Source organism: Girardinichthys multiradiatus, chromosome Y (genome assembly GCF_021462225.1).
Source record: "Girardinichthys multiradiatus isolate DD_20200921_A chromosome Y, DD_fGirMul_XY1, whole genome shotgun sequence".
In the NCBI taxonomy this organism is placed as follows: Eukaryota; Metazoa; Chordata; class Actinopteri; order Cyprinodontiformes; family Goodeidae; genus Girardinichthys; species Girardinichthys multiradiatus.
The window spans coordinates 26,287,125-26,308,096 of record NC_061818.1 but is presented as its reverse complement, the minus strand read 5'-3'; the positions used below and the strand labels follow the sequence as shown (position 1 = coordinate 26,308,096).

Here is a 20,972-nt window from a genome sequence, read left to right as displayed (position 1 = left end):
ATAATGAACTTTATCACAATATGCTAATATTTTGAGAAGGACCTGTATTATACCATGGTTTGTTGGTATAATCATATCCTTGCAAAAAACAGTATAAGAACATGTCACATCGACCAGCGGGTCCAAATCATCACCACAGGACTGTGCAACAGTGTCTGAGTCAACAGACTTGTAACATTCCTGCAGGGACAGAACTGAGTCTTCGGTCCAAATCTTTGTGTCCTTGGTTGGAATCCTTTCCCTTTTTAAAACGGTCTTATAAGTGGGCATCAGATCTACCCAGTTATGATCAGCAGATCCCAGAGGAGGGAGTGGAACAGCCTTATATGCATCCTTCACTGATCCAAAAACAGTTTTAGTCCAAACTTTTTAAATACTAATAATGTTTGGCTGTCACTGGTATGATATAGTTGTAATACAATCCTTTTAAGAAATCTAAAATTCTCTGGTAATTGGTGTAAAAACAGCTTTAGTCCAGATTTTCAAATACTAATAATATTTGGCTTTTGCTTGTTATCCGTCTGGGAAATCTGAAATCTATGAAAAGTAATGAAATCACACATTTAGGTAGATGTGAAAAGAGACCACATTAGGTAAGAAGAGGGGGGAAAAATTCATATTTCACACTTTATCCTTAGTAGGATACAGTTTGAGATTGCAAAACAAACTCAGCACAAAGAAGCAACATATATACAAAGGCAGAGGGAGCAGAGCGTCATGTTTACATAACTTCCAGGAGAAGCTGAAGATAGCCAGCCATCAAGGCCGTGCAGGGGAGCCAGATTCAGAAAAACAACAATTATTTGGGTAAGGCTGACTCTTAATTTTCCGTCAGCCTTGAGAGTTTCGCTGGTGCTTCTCAATGGTGAATCCAAACAGCCAAATTCCAGGTTCTTTCCGCCAGATCCGAGCGAACAACTTTCTCCATGATTTATCCCATTTTACCCCTGAGTCCAGGAACCACAACCTACTTGCGATCCTTTGTAAGGATCACATCCAGTCTGCATCATCATAGGTAAAAAACAGGCTTACCAAGAAGCACAGTGCAATAAAAAAAGTAATATCCATACCCATAATTAGAAGAACCTGGAGTACTTGATGCACAAAATTACCAATCCCTAACATGCAGTCAGTAATTTTCTACTGCTTATTCCATAGTGGGTCACAGGGGAGCTGGTGCCTATCTCCAGCAGTCTATGGGCAAGAGGCAAACTCCATGCAGAAAGAACCCAAGTTGGGAATTGAACCTAGGACCTTCTTGCTGCAAGGCAACAGTGCTACCAACTGCACCACCTTGCAGCCCTAACGTGTAATTCAAAACAATTATATTAAAAACACAAAAGTGAAACATTTCTCAACAGCTTTTAGGACAGCAACATCTCATCTCCTGCAGCTTGCTGTATGTACACATGGCCGCGTGTGTCATTCAAAGCACGTTGAGAAGAGCACTTAAAACTTTCATTTCGCTTTTGAACCATTCAGAGGTGATGCTGTGGTTTGGATCACTCTCCTGCTTCATAATCCCAAGTGCACTTGAGCTTAAGATCACAACCAGATTGCCAGACAGTCTCTTTAAAGAAGACAGAGCAGAATTCATGGTTCTATCAATTACAGCAAATCATTCTGGTACTGCAGCAGAAGAGCAGCCCTGACCATTATACTACCAACACCATATTTGCTTGTCAGTATGATGTTCTGTTTCTGAACTGTTTTGCTAGTTTTACCCCAGATGTAACAAAACCCACACCTTAAAAAAATTCCACTTAGGTGTCATCAGTCACAGAATTTTCATAAAAAAGTCTTGGGGTCATTGGAATAATCTTTGGCTAAATGAGATGAGCTTTTGTATTGTTTTTGCTCACTAGTAGTTTTGGCCTTGAAAATTTCCAATGGATGCCATTTCTGCTCAGTCTTTTTGTAGTGTTGCATCACAAACACTGGCCTCAACTGAGACAAATCAGACCGGCAGTACTTTGAATGTTCTTCTGAGTTCCTTTGTGAACTTCCAGATGAGTCATTGATGGAGTAATTTTTCTTAGGCCAGCCACCCTTGGGAAGGCTCATCAATTTTCCATGTTTTCTCCATTGGTGGATATTGGCTCTCACTGTGATTTGGTGGAGTCCCAAAGATGTTTAATCCTTTCTGGAGTAATTTTGGTCCAGAGTTTTTCATCTGTTCTAATTATTTTTTTTCAACCCCAGCATAACGTGTTAATGTTGTCAGACAGGTTCTGTATTTTAGGTGATTCCTTAAAGGAGGAATTTATTTTTACATAGGGTCAAGTTGTTTTAGGCAACTTTTCTCCTTCTTTGTTTGATATAAAAAATTATATGATGATCTGAAAGCTTCATGCGTGTAAGGGTGCGAAAACATTTTCACAGCAATGCACCTTTAACAAGTAACTGAAAAAGACATGACATAGCATTTTCCATTGAATTTGTAAAGCCAAATACTAAATATTAATTATCACAAACCCTTCATCACCATGAATGAATGCTCCAGTGACATTTAACGATTTAATTGTAAGTCTACTAATCACAAACCAATGTATCATTTATGTGTCATTAATACGTAAATAAAATTTTGAATAATTGATTATGGGTCTATTATGAATTGCTTCCTTAAATCTTATGTTCCTGACATTACTTCCCACACAAGAATGAACTGGCTGGAGCTTGAAAAGCCCCGAAGCATTCACGACTCTAAGGTAAAGTCAGCTCTAAAGAACTACTTCCTTTTCCGTCCAGATGCAACACCAAGCACCTTTTCTACTCAAATTCAAATGTGTTTCCTCATGCAGACATGATAGCCACTTTCCAATTTTAACTTAATCTTAAAGCACCAATTTCAACTGCCGTGATAGTGATTGAAATATGAAACCCTGCATATATACAGGCCATTACAGAGAATACAAGGCTCCATCTGCTCTCTGTCCGCTTGGAAAAGTAAGGGGGAAAGGAAACAACAGGGATTAGCTTTGGCTGAAACAGATTTCTGTTTATTTATTATTCAATAATGCCGAATTGGCCCCTGACCCTCAGGAGCAGCTCGCACTACCTTCAGGAGAAAATGGCAGCATTGCTGAATCAGGAGGAAATCAAACAGAACCCCTGGGGCTTAGTTGCACAAGAGGTGAAATCTGACAGCTTTTTGTGCTTTATGTGTTGTTTAATTTATATAAAGAAATGCTAAAAGAAAAGCACAAACTCCCAGTTTAGGCATAGGAATTTCAATAACAAAGGCGAGCCACTGAAATAAACAAACCTGCAGTAAACATAAAAAAACATATATTTTTTTAAATTGTCAATTTTAAAAATGACAAAATAATTGTTGTTTTAAGGGAAAATAATAAAATTAACTGTCATGGCACATACTACTTCTGCTTATCATGGTACGTACTAATTGATGTTTTTTGGGTGAGAAAGAAGGTAAACAAGATTAATACACTTTTGTCTATTGCTTTCAAGGTTGCTTCTGCCATTCATTAGCAGTTTGATGGCTGGAATCCATTAGAGCTATCTAACCTAGTTAAGTCAGCTGCTCAATGGATTTTCTTTGCGCCTTAAACGCAAAGCCACAGCTCTACAGGAACCTCGCTCAAGGTTAGCGCCACGGTGTAAGTCATGCCCAATGTCCAGAGCATGCAGTCTGCTACACTCCTCAAGTGGCTGCCATAGAACACTTCACCAAGGTTATGCCTGTCGGATGCAATGAATATTCCACTTATCTCAATCAAAGTCCTTCACAGAACTTTGGGGGATCGGTTATGCGTGTGTTTCAGCTTAGGAAAACAAGGATGGTAACTCTGCTGGAAAATCGGAAAGCGAGGTATGGGCTGAGGCAGTCACACTCCTGCACCTGAACTTAACAGCATGGCAAATAGCATCTTGAATTATTAATCTGCAGCTAATCAAATCTTCAATTAATCAATTAAGATCATCACCTACTGAGGAAAACAGATTACTATTAGCATAATCTTTTTACCATTTCGCAAAGGACAAACTCTTCTGAATTATGTTGAAAACTGTGTAACACGAATAGTTGCACAGAAAAATAGTAAATTCCTTTACTGAGACTGTGTGAAGTGATGAGAAAAAGAATTCCCTGCAAAATGATTAATTTACCTTAAATTCACATAACAGCCACAAACCTTACTGATTTTACTGAGTTTTTATGTGATGGACCAAGTATTACATTGTGAAGGAAAATGATGGTTTAACATTTTGCACAACTAAAAATCTGAAATGTGTGGCTTATATTAGTATTTATTCCCTTTTTTACTCTAATACCGCCAAATAAGTCCAGTACAACTAATTACCTACAGAAATTAACTAATCAGTAAACAAAATCTATGTGTGTGAAATTCAACCAGTACAAATACATAAACAAACAGCAACATAAAGACAAAGGAACACGGCATACAGGTCATAGATGATGTTGTAAGGAAGTTTTTAACAGGGTTGAGTTATGAAGCAATAATCCAAGCTTTGGACGTCTCGTGCAACTCTGTTTATTCCATTATCCAAACACAAAAGAGAATGGCTGAACTGAAAATCTTCAGATTTTTGTGTTCACATTGCCTGTAGGTGTCGGCAGGGACATAAATAGTCCCAGTCAGGGGGTGGTGCCAAACACACAGCCGATGAAGAGAATGACAGGTCAGATCATGAGCAAAAAGATAAAGCAAGTTTTTCAGAAATGCAGCGAGGATAGTTCTGCTGTTATTGCAATGTAGATATTTTAGTTTCAGAGACATCAAGGATACAAAGTTTGCATTGCTATTCTTGAGATAAATTACTTAATTCCTTATTTTATAGTTAATTTCTTCATAGGCTGTAGTGAAAACTGTATATTTCTGAATGGAATACAATTGTGTGGCTGAGTTCAAAATAGGATGAAAAGAATGATGTGCTTGTCGGTTAGTTCCAAGCAGAATGCATGCTTGGACACAGAGAGGTACAGTATGTCGAGCCCTTGCCTCTGAAGGAGTTGCACAGATCAACAGCTCAGACGGTCAAAATCAAGTTTTCTGGCCTACAGGCAAAATACTATGGAGGAAAACTAACACTACACAACCCCACAGTGGAACTCAAAGGTGGCAATGTCTCACTGTGGGGATGCTTTTCTTCAGCAGACTGGAAAAAAAGTCAGTGTTTATTAAAAGACGGATCAAACTAAATACAGGGCAATTGTGGATGAGGTCCTGTGAGAGGCTGAAAAAGATTATAACTACAATAAAATGGTTTAAACCAAGCTATATTAACATGTTAGAATTCCCCAGTCAAAGTTTAGACCGGAATCTAATTAAGAATTTTTGAAAAAAATGTAAAACAGGCTCTCCATCTTTTTGAAAAAAAAATGAGTGAAAAAAAATAATTTTAAGATGTGCAAAGCAGGGAAACACGTCCCAAAAGCCTTGCAGCTGTAAGGGAAGTGAAAATATTGGCCACAATATAGGAGGAGGACTGAATACCTATGCATACTGCACTTTTAAGATTTTAATTGCATAACATTTTAAAAACCATGTGTCTTTTTCCTTCCACTTTTCAGTTATGTGCGATTTTGTACAGTCGCATAACCTCTCTATAAAATACATTGTTGTGTCTTCTAATGCATATTTATGTAAATGGTTCCAAACAATTGCTTCTACAAAATAGACCAAAGTACAATGGCTGTTCTTAAATACCAAACAGAGATAAATTGATCTTGCATCTTCATGTCCCCAAAGTCAGCCTCAACAGAATGAATTGTATCTTAATGACAATAAATTACAGCACTTTGCTTCCACAGGAAACAATCTATAAATTGGCTGACAAGCAATGTAAATGTGTTTGTGCAGCATAAAAGCACTTGCTAACAATTGAACACCTGTGGATTTTCCAAATTAAAATAAATCCTCTTTCAAGTCTGCCATCTGTTCAGTATTCCACAGATAGGATTTAATGATCTTTTTGGAATGATATCCTTCACAAACAGACGGAATTAGCTTTGATGGATATGGTGAATGTTGACAGATTAGTATGGCAGATGCATGCTTTTATAAACAAGCTTGGTGCCCAGTAAGTTAATAGTATAATGAGATCTCTTTATTTTTTCTAATGCCGGACCCTTCTTGAATGCAATCATACCATGGCATTTGCCTTCGGACAATCGCCATGTTTCTGTGTGTGTGCCGGTTGTTTGTCTGACGCCTGCAACATCCTGCATCTCCAGGGGCAGCGGCTCCCTCTCTCATCAAGCATGCCCAGTCAATGTGGCTGTCACTCCCAATCTGTGCTGAGAGGGGAGCCTGTGCCTATTTTTATAAATGTATTCATATTCATTAGTCCTGAGTGTCATTCATAGCAGCAGTTCTTTAATACGGCGGATAACCATCAGAGGCTGGAGAAGCCTGCCTCTTCTCATCGCACAAATTACTAACACAGGCAATAAATGCAAAGGTGCCTTCTGTCAAACAACAATGGCTCCTGATTTCTATCAACTGTGTGCACTTCCTCGTTTCTACATGACATGCAGTTGAAAAAGTCATTGCTATCCCTTGAGAAAAGCACAACAAAAATGCCATTGTGCTAGTCTATGAAATATGAAATAATTAAATTAACTAAGAATTAATTACAACCTTTTTCTTTCCCTTGACCCAGTGTAATTTTCTGCCTCGCAACATCTCGGTGGCAGTGGGTTAATGGTGTAGAATAGCTGATGTGAATATGCGCTGCTAATGAGAGCAATTAGACAACAGACTCACACTAACTTCACCACCTTGCTCAAAGATGCTATCCTTTGGCTGCATTGGCTTGTATGTGTCACATAAAACAATGTGATGGACTAATTCTATTACATTCAAAGACTCAAATAGTATAACTCACCTCAATTCCTGAATTAAACTGTGTGAGACTCCTTTTCTAAGGCTACCATGTGGGCACACGTTGACCTAAAGCATGGGTTTTTTTTTTATCATTAAGACCTATGAATTGTAAATGCTTTCTTCTAAAGTACACATCCACTTCTTCACATTGCATTCTGGTTGCTGTTGCCTTTCCGACTAATGGAAGTGGGCTGCATTTCACAGCCTTGCAATGTTTTTTTCATGTCCATTGTTTCTGCTCCACCCCACTTTAAATCAAGAACACAAAGCAAACCCCACCATACTTCACTCTGGACAGCATTAATAAAACAAGCTTTGAATGATGCAGAATGGAGCACTGGAAAAGCAGCAGTGGTGTGATTACAAATTTTAAACACTGCCACCTCTTAGAGTTTACATGTGTCTGCTCTGCAGACTGGGTGTGAGTAGGCTCATGGAGTTCTTTCTCCCTTTGTCAATTGTCACTATTCCTCTCTAACAGAGAGGTACTGAACAGTGAAGCCCAAAAAGAAAAAAGTAAAAGTAAAAAGTTGTTGAAGTTCCATTGAGTGTAGGCCTATTTCCAAGATCTACATGCATTCTGTAATCCTGTTATAGCGTTTGAACCTAAGATTCATTGTTTCTCCGCCTGAAAAGAGAAACCTTTTCTCTCATTATGGGGGCTAAATATTCATTATCAGCATCTTAATAGATCAATGTACCAAGCACTCAAAGAACATATTTCTGACTGGTCAGTCCTTTACACATTTCCCCCTTAAAATCTCATCACGACAACCCCTTGAGTGATCACAGAAATGGAAATAGGGTCTTTTAATTGAATTTCATGAAATCAAACATTGACCAGAGCAACTTCATTAAACTGATATGACTCTCCAATTTCAGCAGTCCCTAGGGGCATAAAGAGCATGCCCACTGTTACAACAGATGTGCTCAAACATTATCTTTCATAGAAGTAGGGAATTACACACGCACATATGCAAAGTGAAATAGTTTGACCAGAACTGTGAAAGACTTTTTAGGAGAGCAATGATGAAAAGTAGCCAGAGGTTTCTGGAACAGCACCGCAAGCTTTAACAAGTCCACATCTGCTCAGGAGACAACACTTCCCTGCCATATCACTTTTGATAAATTCAGGCATCACAAATCAGTTTTGAACTGTCACATGTGATGTAGATCCAAGTTGGCTTTAATCTCTGAAGTAAAACTCTGTGTCAGCCTAGAGTGACTTTACATGTCTGCTGTATCTTCCATCTGGAGACCTCAGGGAGGCCATTGTTGTCAGCAGACCTCCCGGTGCTCAACAGTACATGCTCCTAACAGGGGATGCCTGGGCTCGTTTGTTTAGTTACTTAGCTCGGGCTCTGTGACAAGAGAAGACAGTGATCGAGGCATTTGGGACATGGGAGCCCCCTGCAGAATAAAGCAGGCCGCATTTAGAGCCTCTGTGACAGGAAATCTCAGTCAGATCACAAAAGGCAGGCGTGATTGCATGTGACAGGTGCATCCTCTTCCTTCAGATGCTGTGTCTTTGTTTTGTCTGGTTAACTTGTGTGGCAGCATTGGCAATTTTGCAAAGTCAGTGCGGAGTTGCAGTGGTGTCTTTCCACATTTGCCACAACAAATAAATCTTAATATTTTAGTATTTTTCTTTTTTAAATTCTATACACACAAATAAAATATGTTTTATCCAAGGGCGACAAAAATAGAACCACAGCATTGACTGGCAAAAATGGCAAAAAAGAAAACAAAAAAAATTCACTTTTACAGTACTTTGTTCAATGTCAGACGCTCACATACATTTTGTTAATATTTAGTAAAACTACTTTTAAGCTGTATAAGTTAGGTCAAACATTTTTGGCATCCTTCAGCAAGTTCCTCAAAATGGTTTGTTGGAGGTTTGGCTCATTCTTTCTTTGAAAACTGGTGTAACCGAGTTAGATTTGAAGGTAGCCTTGCTCACACATGTTTTTAGCTCTGCCCACAAATTTTCTAAGGGACTGAAAACAGACCAGTTCCTATCATGGTATTTCACTTCTAAAAATTGTCCATTTGGAACACTCATTTGCAACCAAGCTTTAATTTCCTGGCTGATGTTTTGAGATATTTTAGTATTTACAGATATTTTCTTTGCTCCTGATGCCATCCATTATGTGAAGTGCACCAGTCTTTCTTGAAACAAAACACCTTTAAAACAAGATGCTGCCACCACCATATTTCACAGTTGTTTTGGTATTATTATTATTTTTAATATTATACTTATTTTTTTATTTACACATGACAATACACCATAAAACAAGTAGGTTTTTCATGTACTAATATATGACATGTGCACATACGGATAATGATTTTTTGTTCACTTGTTTATTCTGTTTTTCTGTCTATACCTTTTGTTTTTCCATTTATTTCCACATAAAAAGAAAAAAAAACATCTGAAAAAAATGCATGAAGAAAAAAAGCTGGCAGTCATAGAAGTGCAAGGGTTACTGTTTCAGCTCAAACTGGGCACACTAATCCCTTTGATCCCCCCATTTTACTGTCAGCTGTTTCCTAGCTACCATTGGATCAGCACAGAATTTAGGATTTGTGCTACTGTACACCACAGCAATCTCTGTCCCTGTGTTGCAGTACTCTCCTTTCTTTCCTCCATCAATATCCTGCCCAGGGCCCACCATCGACATCCCTAACAATATTCATTTCTCTTTTTGTTCCTCTTTCTACTTCACCTCGCTGCAGTTGGCAGTGACGGCGATGTGGCAGAGGGAGTTAGGTGAAATTGGAAACTATTTTGCACAGAGGGCCATCAGGACATAAACAGATGCTTTACGCTGAAAAGGCTGATTCTGATTTTGCCAATTCATATGAAATTGCAGTGTTTCTTTCAAATGCGGGTTTGAGAATGCTTCATTTAGAAATAATGAATCAATCTACCTCTATTTGTGCTAAGGCGTACATTGAAGTTAGAAAACGTGTATGTAATGTACATTAGCAGCCATGCACATTGCTACTACGTGCATGTTTGTGCATCTGTTAGCATGCATTAGAACAATAAGGGAAGTTTTATTGGGTTCCTCTTTCAAGCTGTCTTTGAAATTTGAATAAGTAGGCAAATCTGTCTGTGCTGGATCTTTTTCATCCCAGTCAGTGTTGGCTGCTCTGAGAGAAGCACTGTGCCATACACTTCCCATTCAACCGCTGATTTGTTCACCCAAACTGCTCTGAAATTGTTTCAGGCAAAAACATGACGGGGCTCGACTGGCATGCTGGCAAATGCATACTTCTTCGTCAAACACTGGCTCTCCAGAACTAAATGTTTATTACTCTTGGAAACAGGTACAAGAATAAGTACTAGTTTTCCAATTTAATCATTTCAATCAACAGTAGTATGCTTATTCATTTTTGGATGTACTGTATGCTTGCATAACTTGTTTAATTGCTGTGGTCAAACTTTAAAAAAACTTGTTTTCTGTGCAACCTTTGAATATGCAATATTTCATTTATTTATGCAATATAAATTAAATTCTAATCATCAAGTACAGGTCCAGTTATTTTATCATTCAATGCAATAAGAAAATGTATTGCACTGACAGCCTGAAAGTGAAAAGAAAAAAAAAAAAAAATCCAGAAATATAAATCTTGAATAAGTTCACTTTTGAAAAGCAAAGCAGCCTTAGGTTGAGGTTGAATCAAGCCTTAGTAGTTAACCTGAAGTACTTTTACAGAGGGGCCAAGGATCCAAATCTGACATCAAGCTATAAAGAAGAAGCCCACAGTAATGCTGTCAGCCCACATCATCATCACATTTCTTAACTGATACTCTGCTGATGTTATGGGCAAGGACAGCAATCAAAGCTTATGTGTACACACAAAGGGCTGCTGTGCCTCAATGACAACCTGCAATGTAAGCGTGCCTTATCCACGCACACAAAAGATCCCTGGACAATTGGTATGGACTTCTGTAGATCTATCTCAGTTGATGCTTCTAACATCCACACTGATATCTGCTGGTATCACCGATGCATATTTGTTTGTAGCTATGAGTGTCAAACTGTGACAGCAGCGGGGAGGCCCTGGGGATAAAGGTCTAAATTATATGGATGATGAAGATGAAGATGAAGACAGCAGGTGCTTGGAAACAAAAATCAAACATGATATCAAATGCCATGTGTCCAAGATCAAGACAATGGGGGAATGAAAGGGGGTTCAAGCTGTAATCAATACAGAGCACAAGGTATTGAGATGCAGTCAGAGGCATTTCACCAGCCCCACCAGAGGGACCGGTCGGCCTGCTGCCAAGCACAAATCTGAGCAGGGTAGCTAGCTAAGCCTTGCACATTTACATACAAGAATATGCCTGTAAAAAAGCAGCATGTCTTAGTTTGGAACAACATACCTCTCAAACTGGCTAACCTTTTAATCTTCTTGAAAGTTGTAAAAAAGAGCTGAAAGTAAAATGTGGTTTAAATCAGTACTTTTCCAAGTAGTACCAAGTAGTTTTGTAAGTACCGGTATAATAACATATGTTTTACAACCGTAGTATAATATGGCTTTAAAAAAAGATTTGGTTTTCAATTTTTTTTCAATTTGACAAAAAAGAACAGAATGGTCCCTCTGAAACTAGAACTCCAAGTAAGAAAGTTTGAGATATCTCACTAACCCAAACCTCAAAATCCAAATGACTTCATTTCATATAAAACTTGATGCTAGCTATAGAAAAAAACATTAAAAACTTATTTACTCTGACCATTTTTATTTCAATAAATTGTTCAAACACAGAGCACCACTGTACCACCCCCTTATGCTTGGTTCACTGTCATTTGCTTTAGTTTACTGTATAAGGAGTTCTTGAAAGTTTTTGAATATTTCCTCTTTTTTCTTTTTTTTTTCAGTTGCCAATGCTTATTAGTTCTACATTAAATTTAATTTGTATGTATTAACCCAAAATGAAAATTTCTTCTGAATGTAGCCAAGTATTATATAATGTTGTATTGTACAACTACCATACAAGGTATTTGGTACTTGAGCTATACAAACTCCTTTAGTGAACATTTTGCTATAGTGTTTGAAACTATAAACTGCAGAGATATGCACTGTTATTAGCTTCTATTGATAATAATAGCTATCCCAGTCACTGAACACACCAGTTGTCACAATTTTGAACTGGATCACTGTTAAATTATTTTTACTGGTATTTCCAGATCCAAGTTCCAAAAGCCCAGATAAACAGAACCCAGTATAACTAGCCAGTAGCACTTGTTCCTGATTTGCTGTCATCCATTTCAGTTTGTACTGGAAGTTTTCAAATGTTTTTCCACTAGACCTCTCTTTTAAGAAAATTGTGGCTGTTAATTTCCTTGAATTTACATTGCAACCAGAATTTACTCATAGAACTCATGTAAAGCTACTGTCACTCTGTCCTATCGTACCATGTATGTTGGCATTTTTAAAAAAAAATTATGTGGGTCTAAATATGAGGAAATGACGGGGGTTGGCGGGAACATCAAATCCTGCCATGTCTTTTAATTGTGTGTATCACTTCTAATGTGCTCCCACTCGTATGCTGAGATCAACAGTGAGGAATTCACTGTGTTCTCCTGCACCACAATGCATAATAATAATAATAACAAGAGGCAGATGCACGATAGTGAGATGGGTGTTTAAAGCCTAAGTAGCAGCGGTGGTACTTGTACCACAGCTTGAGAACTATTCTCAAACCTTCTTAATCTTTATATGTTGAGGTAATATAGGTGTATATATTCATGTTATCACTAACAGCAGGGAGTCACAGTGTTGTGACTGCCTTGATTTGAGGTCAGGGCAAGAATGGACCAGAATGTTAAGATGTGAATTTTCTTCACCTCAGTGTACAACATAAACTGGATTTGTATGACCGGGTGTTTTCATTCGGACATATGAGAAGAAAAATACAGCTCCCATCCATACCACCGCAGTACCGCTGTTGTTCCCCCCATTTCTCCATTTCCTGTCTCTTTAGCCATTTTAGTCACAACACAAGAATACACTCAGCAGTCCCCAGGAGGCGCACGCTGGATGTGAGCGGAGATTCGGTGGGCACATTATGCAGTAAAAGGCATTGTTTCTCAACACAGTCTTCCTTGAGTTGCTTTTGTGCTCTCAAATGTTTACATGCAACAGCTTGGGGGCTCTAAGACATATGTATGTTCCCAGAATACAGTGTGAGTGAAATCCCTCACTTCCATGGATAAAAGTAATGACACCATTTGTGAGGGCTTTTCCCATGCCACATTGTAACGGGGCTGTTATGAAGAGGAAGCATGCAAAACATCTCTGCTCCCTGGCCAAAATTATGTTAGACAAAACAAACAAATAGTGCCACTTCACATTCCCCTCCATGCAGTGTCCAAGGTCAGTTTTGCTTTCAGTTTCTGGCTCAGCTCAAGGCTTCTTCTGAGACATTGAGACATTTTTTCATTTCTTGATAGCTGAGGTGCCTCCAAGCCTTGTGTTGGATTTATTAGATGTTTCGCCAGGAGAATTAATATGTGAAGAATTTCCCTGTTCCCCCCTGCAGCGCCTCTCCCCCTCAGTCTCATCAGTAAACAAGCAGATAGAAACAAAACCACTCTCAGGCTATGTGATTAAAATCAGCCCCAAAAGAAGAAATTGCCAGCAAATCAATTGTGTTATTATTGAAAAATCACATTTGAGTATACCTTATTCACACCAGATTTTTGATTCTGAATGGCAATGCTGCACACTCTGCAGGTATAAGGAATCTGTCTGAATAAAAATATTTTGTGGTGTGAAGATTTCACATCCTTCCCATCCTACTGTATCTTATGCAACTACTTCGGCACACAAAATTCTTAACAAATGTTCAAACAGGTGTCTAACATCAACAGACCAAAAACAAATGTAAGTTCTTCAGAGTAAGCAATGATTTCAGCTAGTTATCCAAATGTGCAGACATGATGGGACTCTTTGCCCCGTGCAAACAGTTATTACCACAGCCTTCTGGGCAAATGGCAATTACTAGGCAAAAGGAGAATGCCAAAACCCTGCAGTTAATTTTGATTACATTTGCATTATGAACTATAAACACAGTTTTACTGCTCAACTGAGCCAATTAAAGACTTCCTGAAGCTAAAGAAAGGAACACTGACAACGAAACAGCTCTTTTGTTCTTGCACAATGATGTTGATTGCAATCATTTGTCACTCTTAAAACCATTCTGGGCAATTGGATTGTCAAAATAGATAAAGAAACTGTAAAAAAAAATAGGCGCTTTTTCATTAATTTACTTTAATTGCTACTGCCAGTAAGCAGACCTTTTTCTTACTTGAGCTGTGATATGTTCCCTCCAGGCGGATAAATCTTCCAGTGGCAGCATGAATAAACATGTGTAGACAGCATTTGGCAGCAAAAAGGAAGGAGAAGAAAAAAAAAACAGCCAACCAACCATACATGGGAGGCAGCCACAAAAGACACATAAGGACTCTGACATGGAAGCTGACACCATTTCACCTGAGGCTGGATGAACCACTTGCTGGGCTTTCCTGGCATGAGCCATATTGCAAATAAAACAAGCATTTAACTCAAAATTTTCCGCGGCTGTTCCTTAGCAGGCAAATATGCTTCAATGACTGCATTTTAGTGAACACAGAAATACAACTGTCATAAATATGCGGCATGTATAGCTGAGACACAATGGTGTTGGAACACAACACCTGCACTGTACTGTGTTAGGATTTGTAGACAAGTTTACAGAAATGCAATATGTCCATTATCTTATGAGTAGATGTCATCATATCAATATGTCCATTACTGTATTCATGTAGCTAATTTGGTATGTGGCTAATTTGGTATTAGTGTGAATGTATATATACAGGGGTTGGACAATGAAACTGAAACACCTGTCATTTTAGTGTGGGAGGTTTCATGGCTAAATTGGACCAGCCTAGTAGCCAGTCTTCATTGATTGTACATTGCACCAGTAAGAGCAGAGTGTGAAGGTTCAATTAGCAGGGTAAGAGCACAGTTTTGCTCAAAATATTGAAATACACACAACATTATGGGTGACATACCAGAGTTCAAAAGTGGACAAATTGTTGGAGCACGTCGTGCTGGCGCATCTGTGACCAAGACAGCAAGTCTTTGTGATGTATCAAGAGCCACGGTATCCAGGGTAATGTCAGCATACCACCAAGAAGGACGAACCACATCCAGGGATGTTCGGGTGCTAACCCGGATTGTATCCAAAAAACATAAAACCACGGCTGCCCAAATCACGGCAGAATTAAATGTGCACCTCAACTCTCCTGTTTCCACCAGAACTGTCCGTGGGGAGCTCCACAGGGTCAATATACACGGCCGGGCTGCTATAGCCAAACCTTTGGTCACTCATACCAATGCCAAACGTCGGTTTCAATGGTGCAAGGAGCGCAAATCTTGGTGTGTGGACAATGTGAAACATGTATTGTTCTCTGATGAGTCCACCTTTACTGTTTTCCCCACATCCGAGAGAGTTACGGTGTAGAGAAGCCCCTAAGAAGCGTACCACCCAGACTGTTGCACGCCCAGAGTGAAGCATGGGGGTGGATCAGTGATGGTTTGGCCTGCCATATCATGGCATTCCCTTGGCCTAATACTTGTGCTAGATGGGCGCGTCACTGCCAAGAACTACCGAACCACTCTTGAGGACCATGTGCATCCAATGGTTCAAACATTGTATCCTGAAGGCGATGCCGTGTATCAGGATGACAATGCACCAATACACACAGCAAGAATGGTGAAAGATTGGTTTGATGAACATGAAAATGAAGTTGAACATCTCCCATGGCCTGCACAGTCACCAGATCTAAATATTATTGAGCCACTTTGGGGTGTTTTGGAGGAGCGAGTCAGGAAACGTTTTCCTCCACCAGTATCACGTAGTGACCTGGCCACTTTGCTGTTTTCCTCGTATTTTCTCAACAGTTGCCAGTATTGGCATCCTTTCTGCTCCATTACCGTAAAGCACCTTGTATGTGCGACGCTAATCTTTTAGAGGGAGCTGGTGTCGGCTGGCGTGACCACGTATTTTTGACTGTCGGCTCACTTGACCGCAGTTTTCTTCTGTACAGTTGATGTCTCCTCACTGAAGCGACGCGGCAAGCCCTGCAGTTCGAATGGAAGTTCAGAGGTGCGGGGGATCAGAGTCAGCGCTAACCAATAGGGAAACGTCTTACATCATTCGTCTTTAGGCCCCTCCCAGCATGTTTATGTTCCCAGAATTCAAAATTCTTTGAGTTCAACCAAAAACAGAGAGCATCAAAACCAAAAGAGCAAGAGTCGTAACCAAAGATTTTTGACATGCGCAAATAAAAGTTTGTTTTGCAAATAACTTTTTTTCTCTTCGTGAGAAAAAATTTGTCATTTTAATCAAAAAAAGTTTTTTCAAACAATTTTTTTTTTATCCCCGAAATAAAACATTCCATTAAAATAAATAATCGTTACAACTCTGAAAGATTTGATCACAACTTAATATTTTTTGATTGAGATTAGTTTTTTGTTTGATTGAATAATTTTGAGACAAATTTATCTCCATAGTACACTGCATTGTCTAAATGTTAAAACAACTAAAAACAATCATTACTTTTTTTTATTACCAAACGTTGACACAGTCTATCATCCAACTATTGTACAAAAATGTGGTTTGACAAAAATTCAACTTGAAAGACTCACTTCCACTTCCAGCACCGTCTAATCACTTCACCACGTTCTCCACTCCAACCAATGAGCTCCTGATCTACATTCCTCTTCAGCCAATCATCCCTCCAGGCTTTGCTTTAAAAGACCTTCATACGCAGTATCTCCTGATCTTCAGCTGAGCTTCGACCCTCCTTCACCCCATCTCCACCATCAGGCTTCAAGCTCCTTCCAACTCCCTTATCTTCTCAGGCCTCCACTACACCACCAGCATCAGGATCCCAGGGGGAAGACTTCTCTAATTCTAACCCTAAGATGTTTATTCAAGCTCATGTCATTATCAGCATCTATGTCTTCCACCGGGGTCCGAGCGCCAAAAGAAATCAAACATCAGCTAATAAACTCCTCTAATTGCCATCTCTGTGTTTCTCTCATTTGTGAGTCTTTCCAGGTTGAAATATATTTATACATTCATGCTTGCTTCTCTTGATTGAAACATACATACATAAAATTGAGGTATGTACTGAATCATCATATTTGCATACTGTTACACCTTGGGTAAATAAATCTCAAAGGAAACTTTTATATAACCATAATAATAACTATAGTATGTTGTTTTAACAGGGGCATTGCAAACATTGTCATTTCTTTTAATAAAAGCAATTAAATCATACATTTTTATTTTCGGTTTTTGTGTTAATACTGCAATTTTATAGGTTATTATAGGTTCATATCATGAAAATCTCATATTGGCCTTGTATATCCCTTTGTTGAGATTTGTAGAGTTTTCAAATGATAGAAAATGCAATACTTTTGTCACCTTTTGTGCAGGTCATCATTTCAGTCTGTGTAGACCTCTACTCATGTTGTGTTTGTGTGAATATAAGGATCTAGGACATAAATAACAGAAAAGTAACATTGTACATCACCCTGATTACACCATCCCTGCACAGTTGTTAAATTACATATTTGCAAAATGTAATATTTTCAACTGTTTTGTGCAGGTGTCACCATTTCAACATGTTAAGCACTGGATTCATGTGGCTAAATTGGCAGTAGTGTGAACATGCACATCTACAACATTAATAACATGTTAAATTTATTCTACTGTTGCACATGCAGGTCTGCCAGCGATCTTTATAGGAAGGGACGTCTGTAATTCTATTAAAACTGTAACATACTTGTTTTGTGTAATTTTGTACATATTGATTTTTCTATCTATCTGTGGATCTGTCTGCAAGTGCATGTGCTTGCTTGTGTGTCACCAATGGGGATGAATCATAATGTGCAGGCCCGCATTAGACCAGGTAGTTTTAATCACACACGGATTCAGAGTGTTTTAAACAAATACTTTTTTTGTGTAAGCACTGAGGATTATCATAAGATTTAAAGATTTGGAAATGGCTGACAGCTGTCAAGCTGCATAATAACGTACGTCCAGAAAATTATAGCAGCTGTCGGTTGGCAGAATGTCAATGCTGCTATCTAGATTAAAGCTCAATAGCAGGAACATGATAAGCACAGGCAACTGTGCACACACACATGCACACACTCGCTTTTTCAGACAAGATGCCAGCAGAAACACAGTCACTCACAAACACATAAATCTGTGCAGTTTAATTGAGGAAGAGAAAAAAAGACAATACAGACAGCTAAGAGAGAAAGAAGCACCTAATATTTATTTACCCCGCACTTCGATTATGGGATCTACATGAGTCTAATAATGGTTTGCTGTGAAAAACCTGTAGTGAGGTTCCACCAGTGGATCTACCACATATCCTCTTTTGCAATCAAAGAGCCATCTGTATCAAAAACAGCAGGCGCCTGAGTTTAAACCTGCTGAAAAACAAGCAGCTACGTGGCACCTGTTCCCTGGGGGTGCCTATGTGTCGCCTAATTTCTGACATCCTCAGAGGTCTTTGTCCCTCAGGGAATAACTACAGCGTCTCCAACTTTATGCAGAGACACCGCTATGTTGCTGTTCATTTGCAAACAAGGATCTTCCCCACCCCCCGCCAACCCTCCCTTGAGGATAAGAGCTACCTTCTACTTTAGGGTAACAAGGTGTCTGTGGATGCTTGGAGGACCCACTGCAACAAGTACACCAGCATCCTCACCAAAGACCAAAAAGCATAGACAATGCATCATAGAGTAGGCCCTTTTCAAATGAAAGGGAGACAGACAAAGGAGTGGACCTCTCACCAATGCTAATGCACAGCCAGAAATACTCACAGAGAACAGAATAGGAACTGCAGAACTAAGAAGGCTTCTGTTTAGGGGAGGAAAGATAAAATCCCAATGAAGTAGTCCAGTAGTGCTCAACAGATCCCCCCCACACACACACACATACTTCAGGCTTGTTGGCTTGAGAAAAGGATGCTAATAACAGCTAGAGGAACTGTGACTTGCATAATAAGAGACACCAGAGACTCTTCTCAGATAAGGTTGGGAGCGCTTTAGAGCAACGTGAGTTGTTCAAAGGCAAACAAGTGCAGGGATTATGCTGCTTTTAGCACTCTGGTGCACCGAGCAGTGCGATTGTGGAATGGGGAGTGCATAGAGAAGGGACCTCTCAAATGAATTAACATCTGAAGAGGAATTTTTTTTGGGGATCTTCAAGAAACGCCTAATAGTCTGGTGCGTCAAACACATATCTTTTACCTCATCAATAAAGGCCATGGAAATACAAAGGACAAACTCCCCCCCCCCCCCCGAGATTACTAAAACTGATTGGGACACAATGAAAATCAAACCTTTTTTTGCTAAGCCCACACATTGCACCTATTCCTATGTCAACTTAACTTTACCTCTTGTGAGAACCAGCAGTTATAATTTTTCTCTGTGAAATATGGCGACTGACATATTTGTTCTTTATGGTTTTCTGTCTTTATTTAGCACATCTCATTAGCTTCTCACTGGCCAAGCGGTCAACAGCTGACAAATGACAAGTACGGAATCACAGTTTCATAGTAACCGTATGATTAGTGTGGTTCATGTCTCTGAGCTTGTTGGACATAAATGAAACCAGCTTTCTGTGATTTATGGATTCTGCAAGACACACGTCTTAAATCCAGAAGTGAACCAATACATTAGAGTCCTCAAACAACTGCTCTGTTTTAATGTTTCCACACTGTAGTCATAACCGAGCAAGTTAATGATCTCTGCTAGAATATTAAAAATGGGAACCAATAGAGGGGCAGCTAAATCTGCAGTAGCAATTAAACTGTCAGAGCTTTCCATTACCACAGAACTTCACATTTTACAGTAGGTCAAGGGAACCAGTGAAATAATCTAAATGGTTCTTAAGATGTGATGAAATAGTCAATCTGTTTGTATGAATATTCAAATATTTAGAAGATTTGAATGCCGCCTCGCTTTTAGAGAGATGCAGAACATTTTTATGCTAAAAACAACCCAAACTATAATAGCCCTTTTTGAGCCTCAGGTTGTGCTCTTGTGGCACATTGCGCACAACTAACATCTAATTTTACTTTAAATCCATATATACCTTTTGTTTGTTTGTGACCTGATCTTTAATACAGTATTTCTAAACCCACATATAGTTTCTGGACAGTTTTCCTGTACCTCATAAATAATTGTATTGCAATTAACTCTTTTTATCACACTTTTTGGGGGCGTTTTCCTTCATTAAGTACAATAAAATTGAGTTGCGTATCTTACCTTGAGCCTGAGCGCTGAGGATGCAGGTCGACAAGAGCAGAATCCAAAAGGACACCCACACCTGTCCAACCTGCCCAGGTCCAAACATGGTCCGCGGCGATACCGTCGAGTCCCAGGAGCGGATTTCCTGTCTCCACGCCGGGAACATGTTGCTCTGTGATTGCCACAGACTCCCCCTGAAAGTGTCCTGACTGCTGCTGCTGCTGCTTCTGCCGCTGCTCCTCCTGCTGCTTCTGTTTCTTCTGCTGCTGTTGCTGCCACTGGTCCTGTGCGTCAGAGAGCTCTTCGGTGCTGATGGGGGTGAGTGACCGGAGGGGAGCGTGAAGAAGAGAGTCCGCCCGGGGGCGCGGGGCACGCAGACTGGCACGAGGGGGAATAAAAAAAAGAAAGAGGAATAAAAACTTTTTTAAAAAAAGCCTTTGGACAAGTACCAAATGAGCAAGGCGGAGTCAGTCCAATAGAATTTGTTCGGCTGTCAAATGTTTGAGACAGAGTATTGACATCATGCCTTACTGCTATGAATAAACTCTAAATTAATTGCAAAGATATGCTTTAAAAAAAAAAAAACAAAGAGAAACAGAAGCGCTGGCTGAAAGTTTGACAGATTGTATTTTTTTCAATAAATGTCAAGCTGGGAGGAAAAGTCTTAAGTAGTAAAAATGTGATCACAATGGCTTTGGTTTTCTCGGGTGTGTGATAGTATGAGCTGTTGATCCTACTACAAAACAGAAGAAAATGCATTTTGGGGTTTTAGAGACA

At 39.3% G+C, this 20,972-nt stretch overlaps 1 protein-coding gene across 1 annotated transcript in view; it reads right to left on the bottom strand.

Moving 5' to 3' along the window:
* The window catches only part of LOC124864217 (protein sidekick-2-like), a 146,217-nt gene extending 125,589 nt beyond the window's left edge, over nucleotides 1–20,628 (bottom strand). Inside the window, exon 1 of the mRNA XM_047358903.1 lies at nucleotides 20,214–20,628. Within this exon, the coding sequence (XP_047214859.1) occupies nucleotides 20,214–20,361 (148 nt within the window). The 5' untranslated portion in view covers nucleotides 20,362–20,628. The remainder of the gene's footprint in view (nucleotides 1–20,213) is intronic.
* Nucleotides 20,629–20,972: the final 344 nt, after the last annotated feature.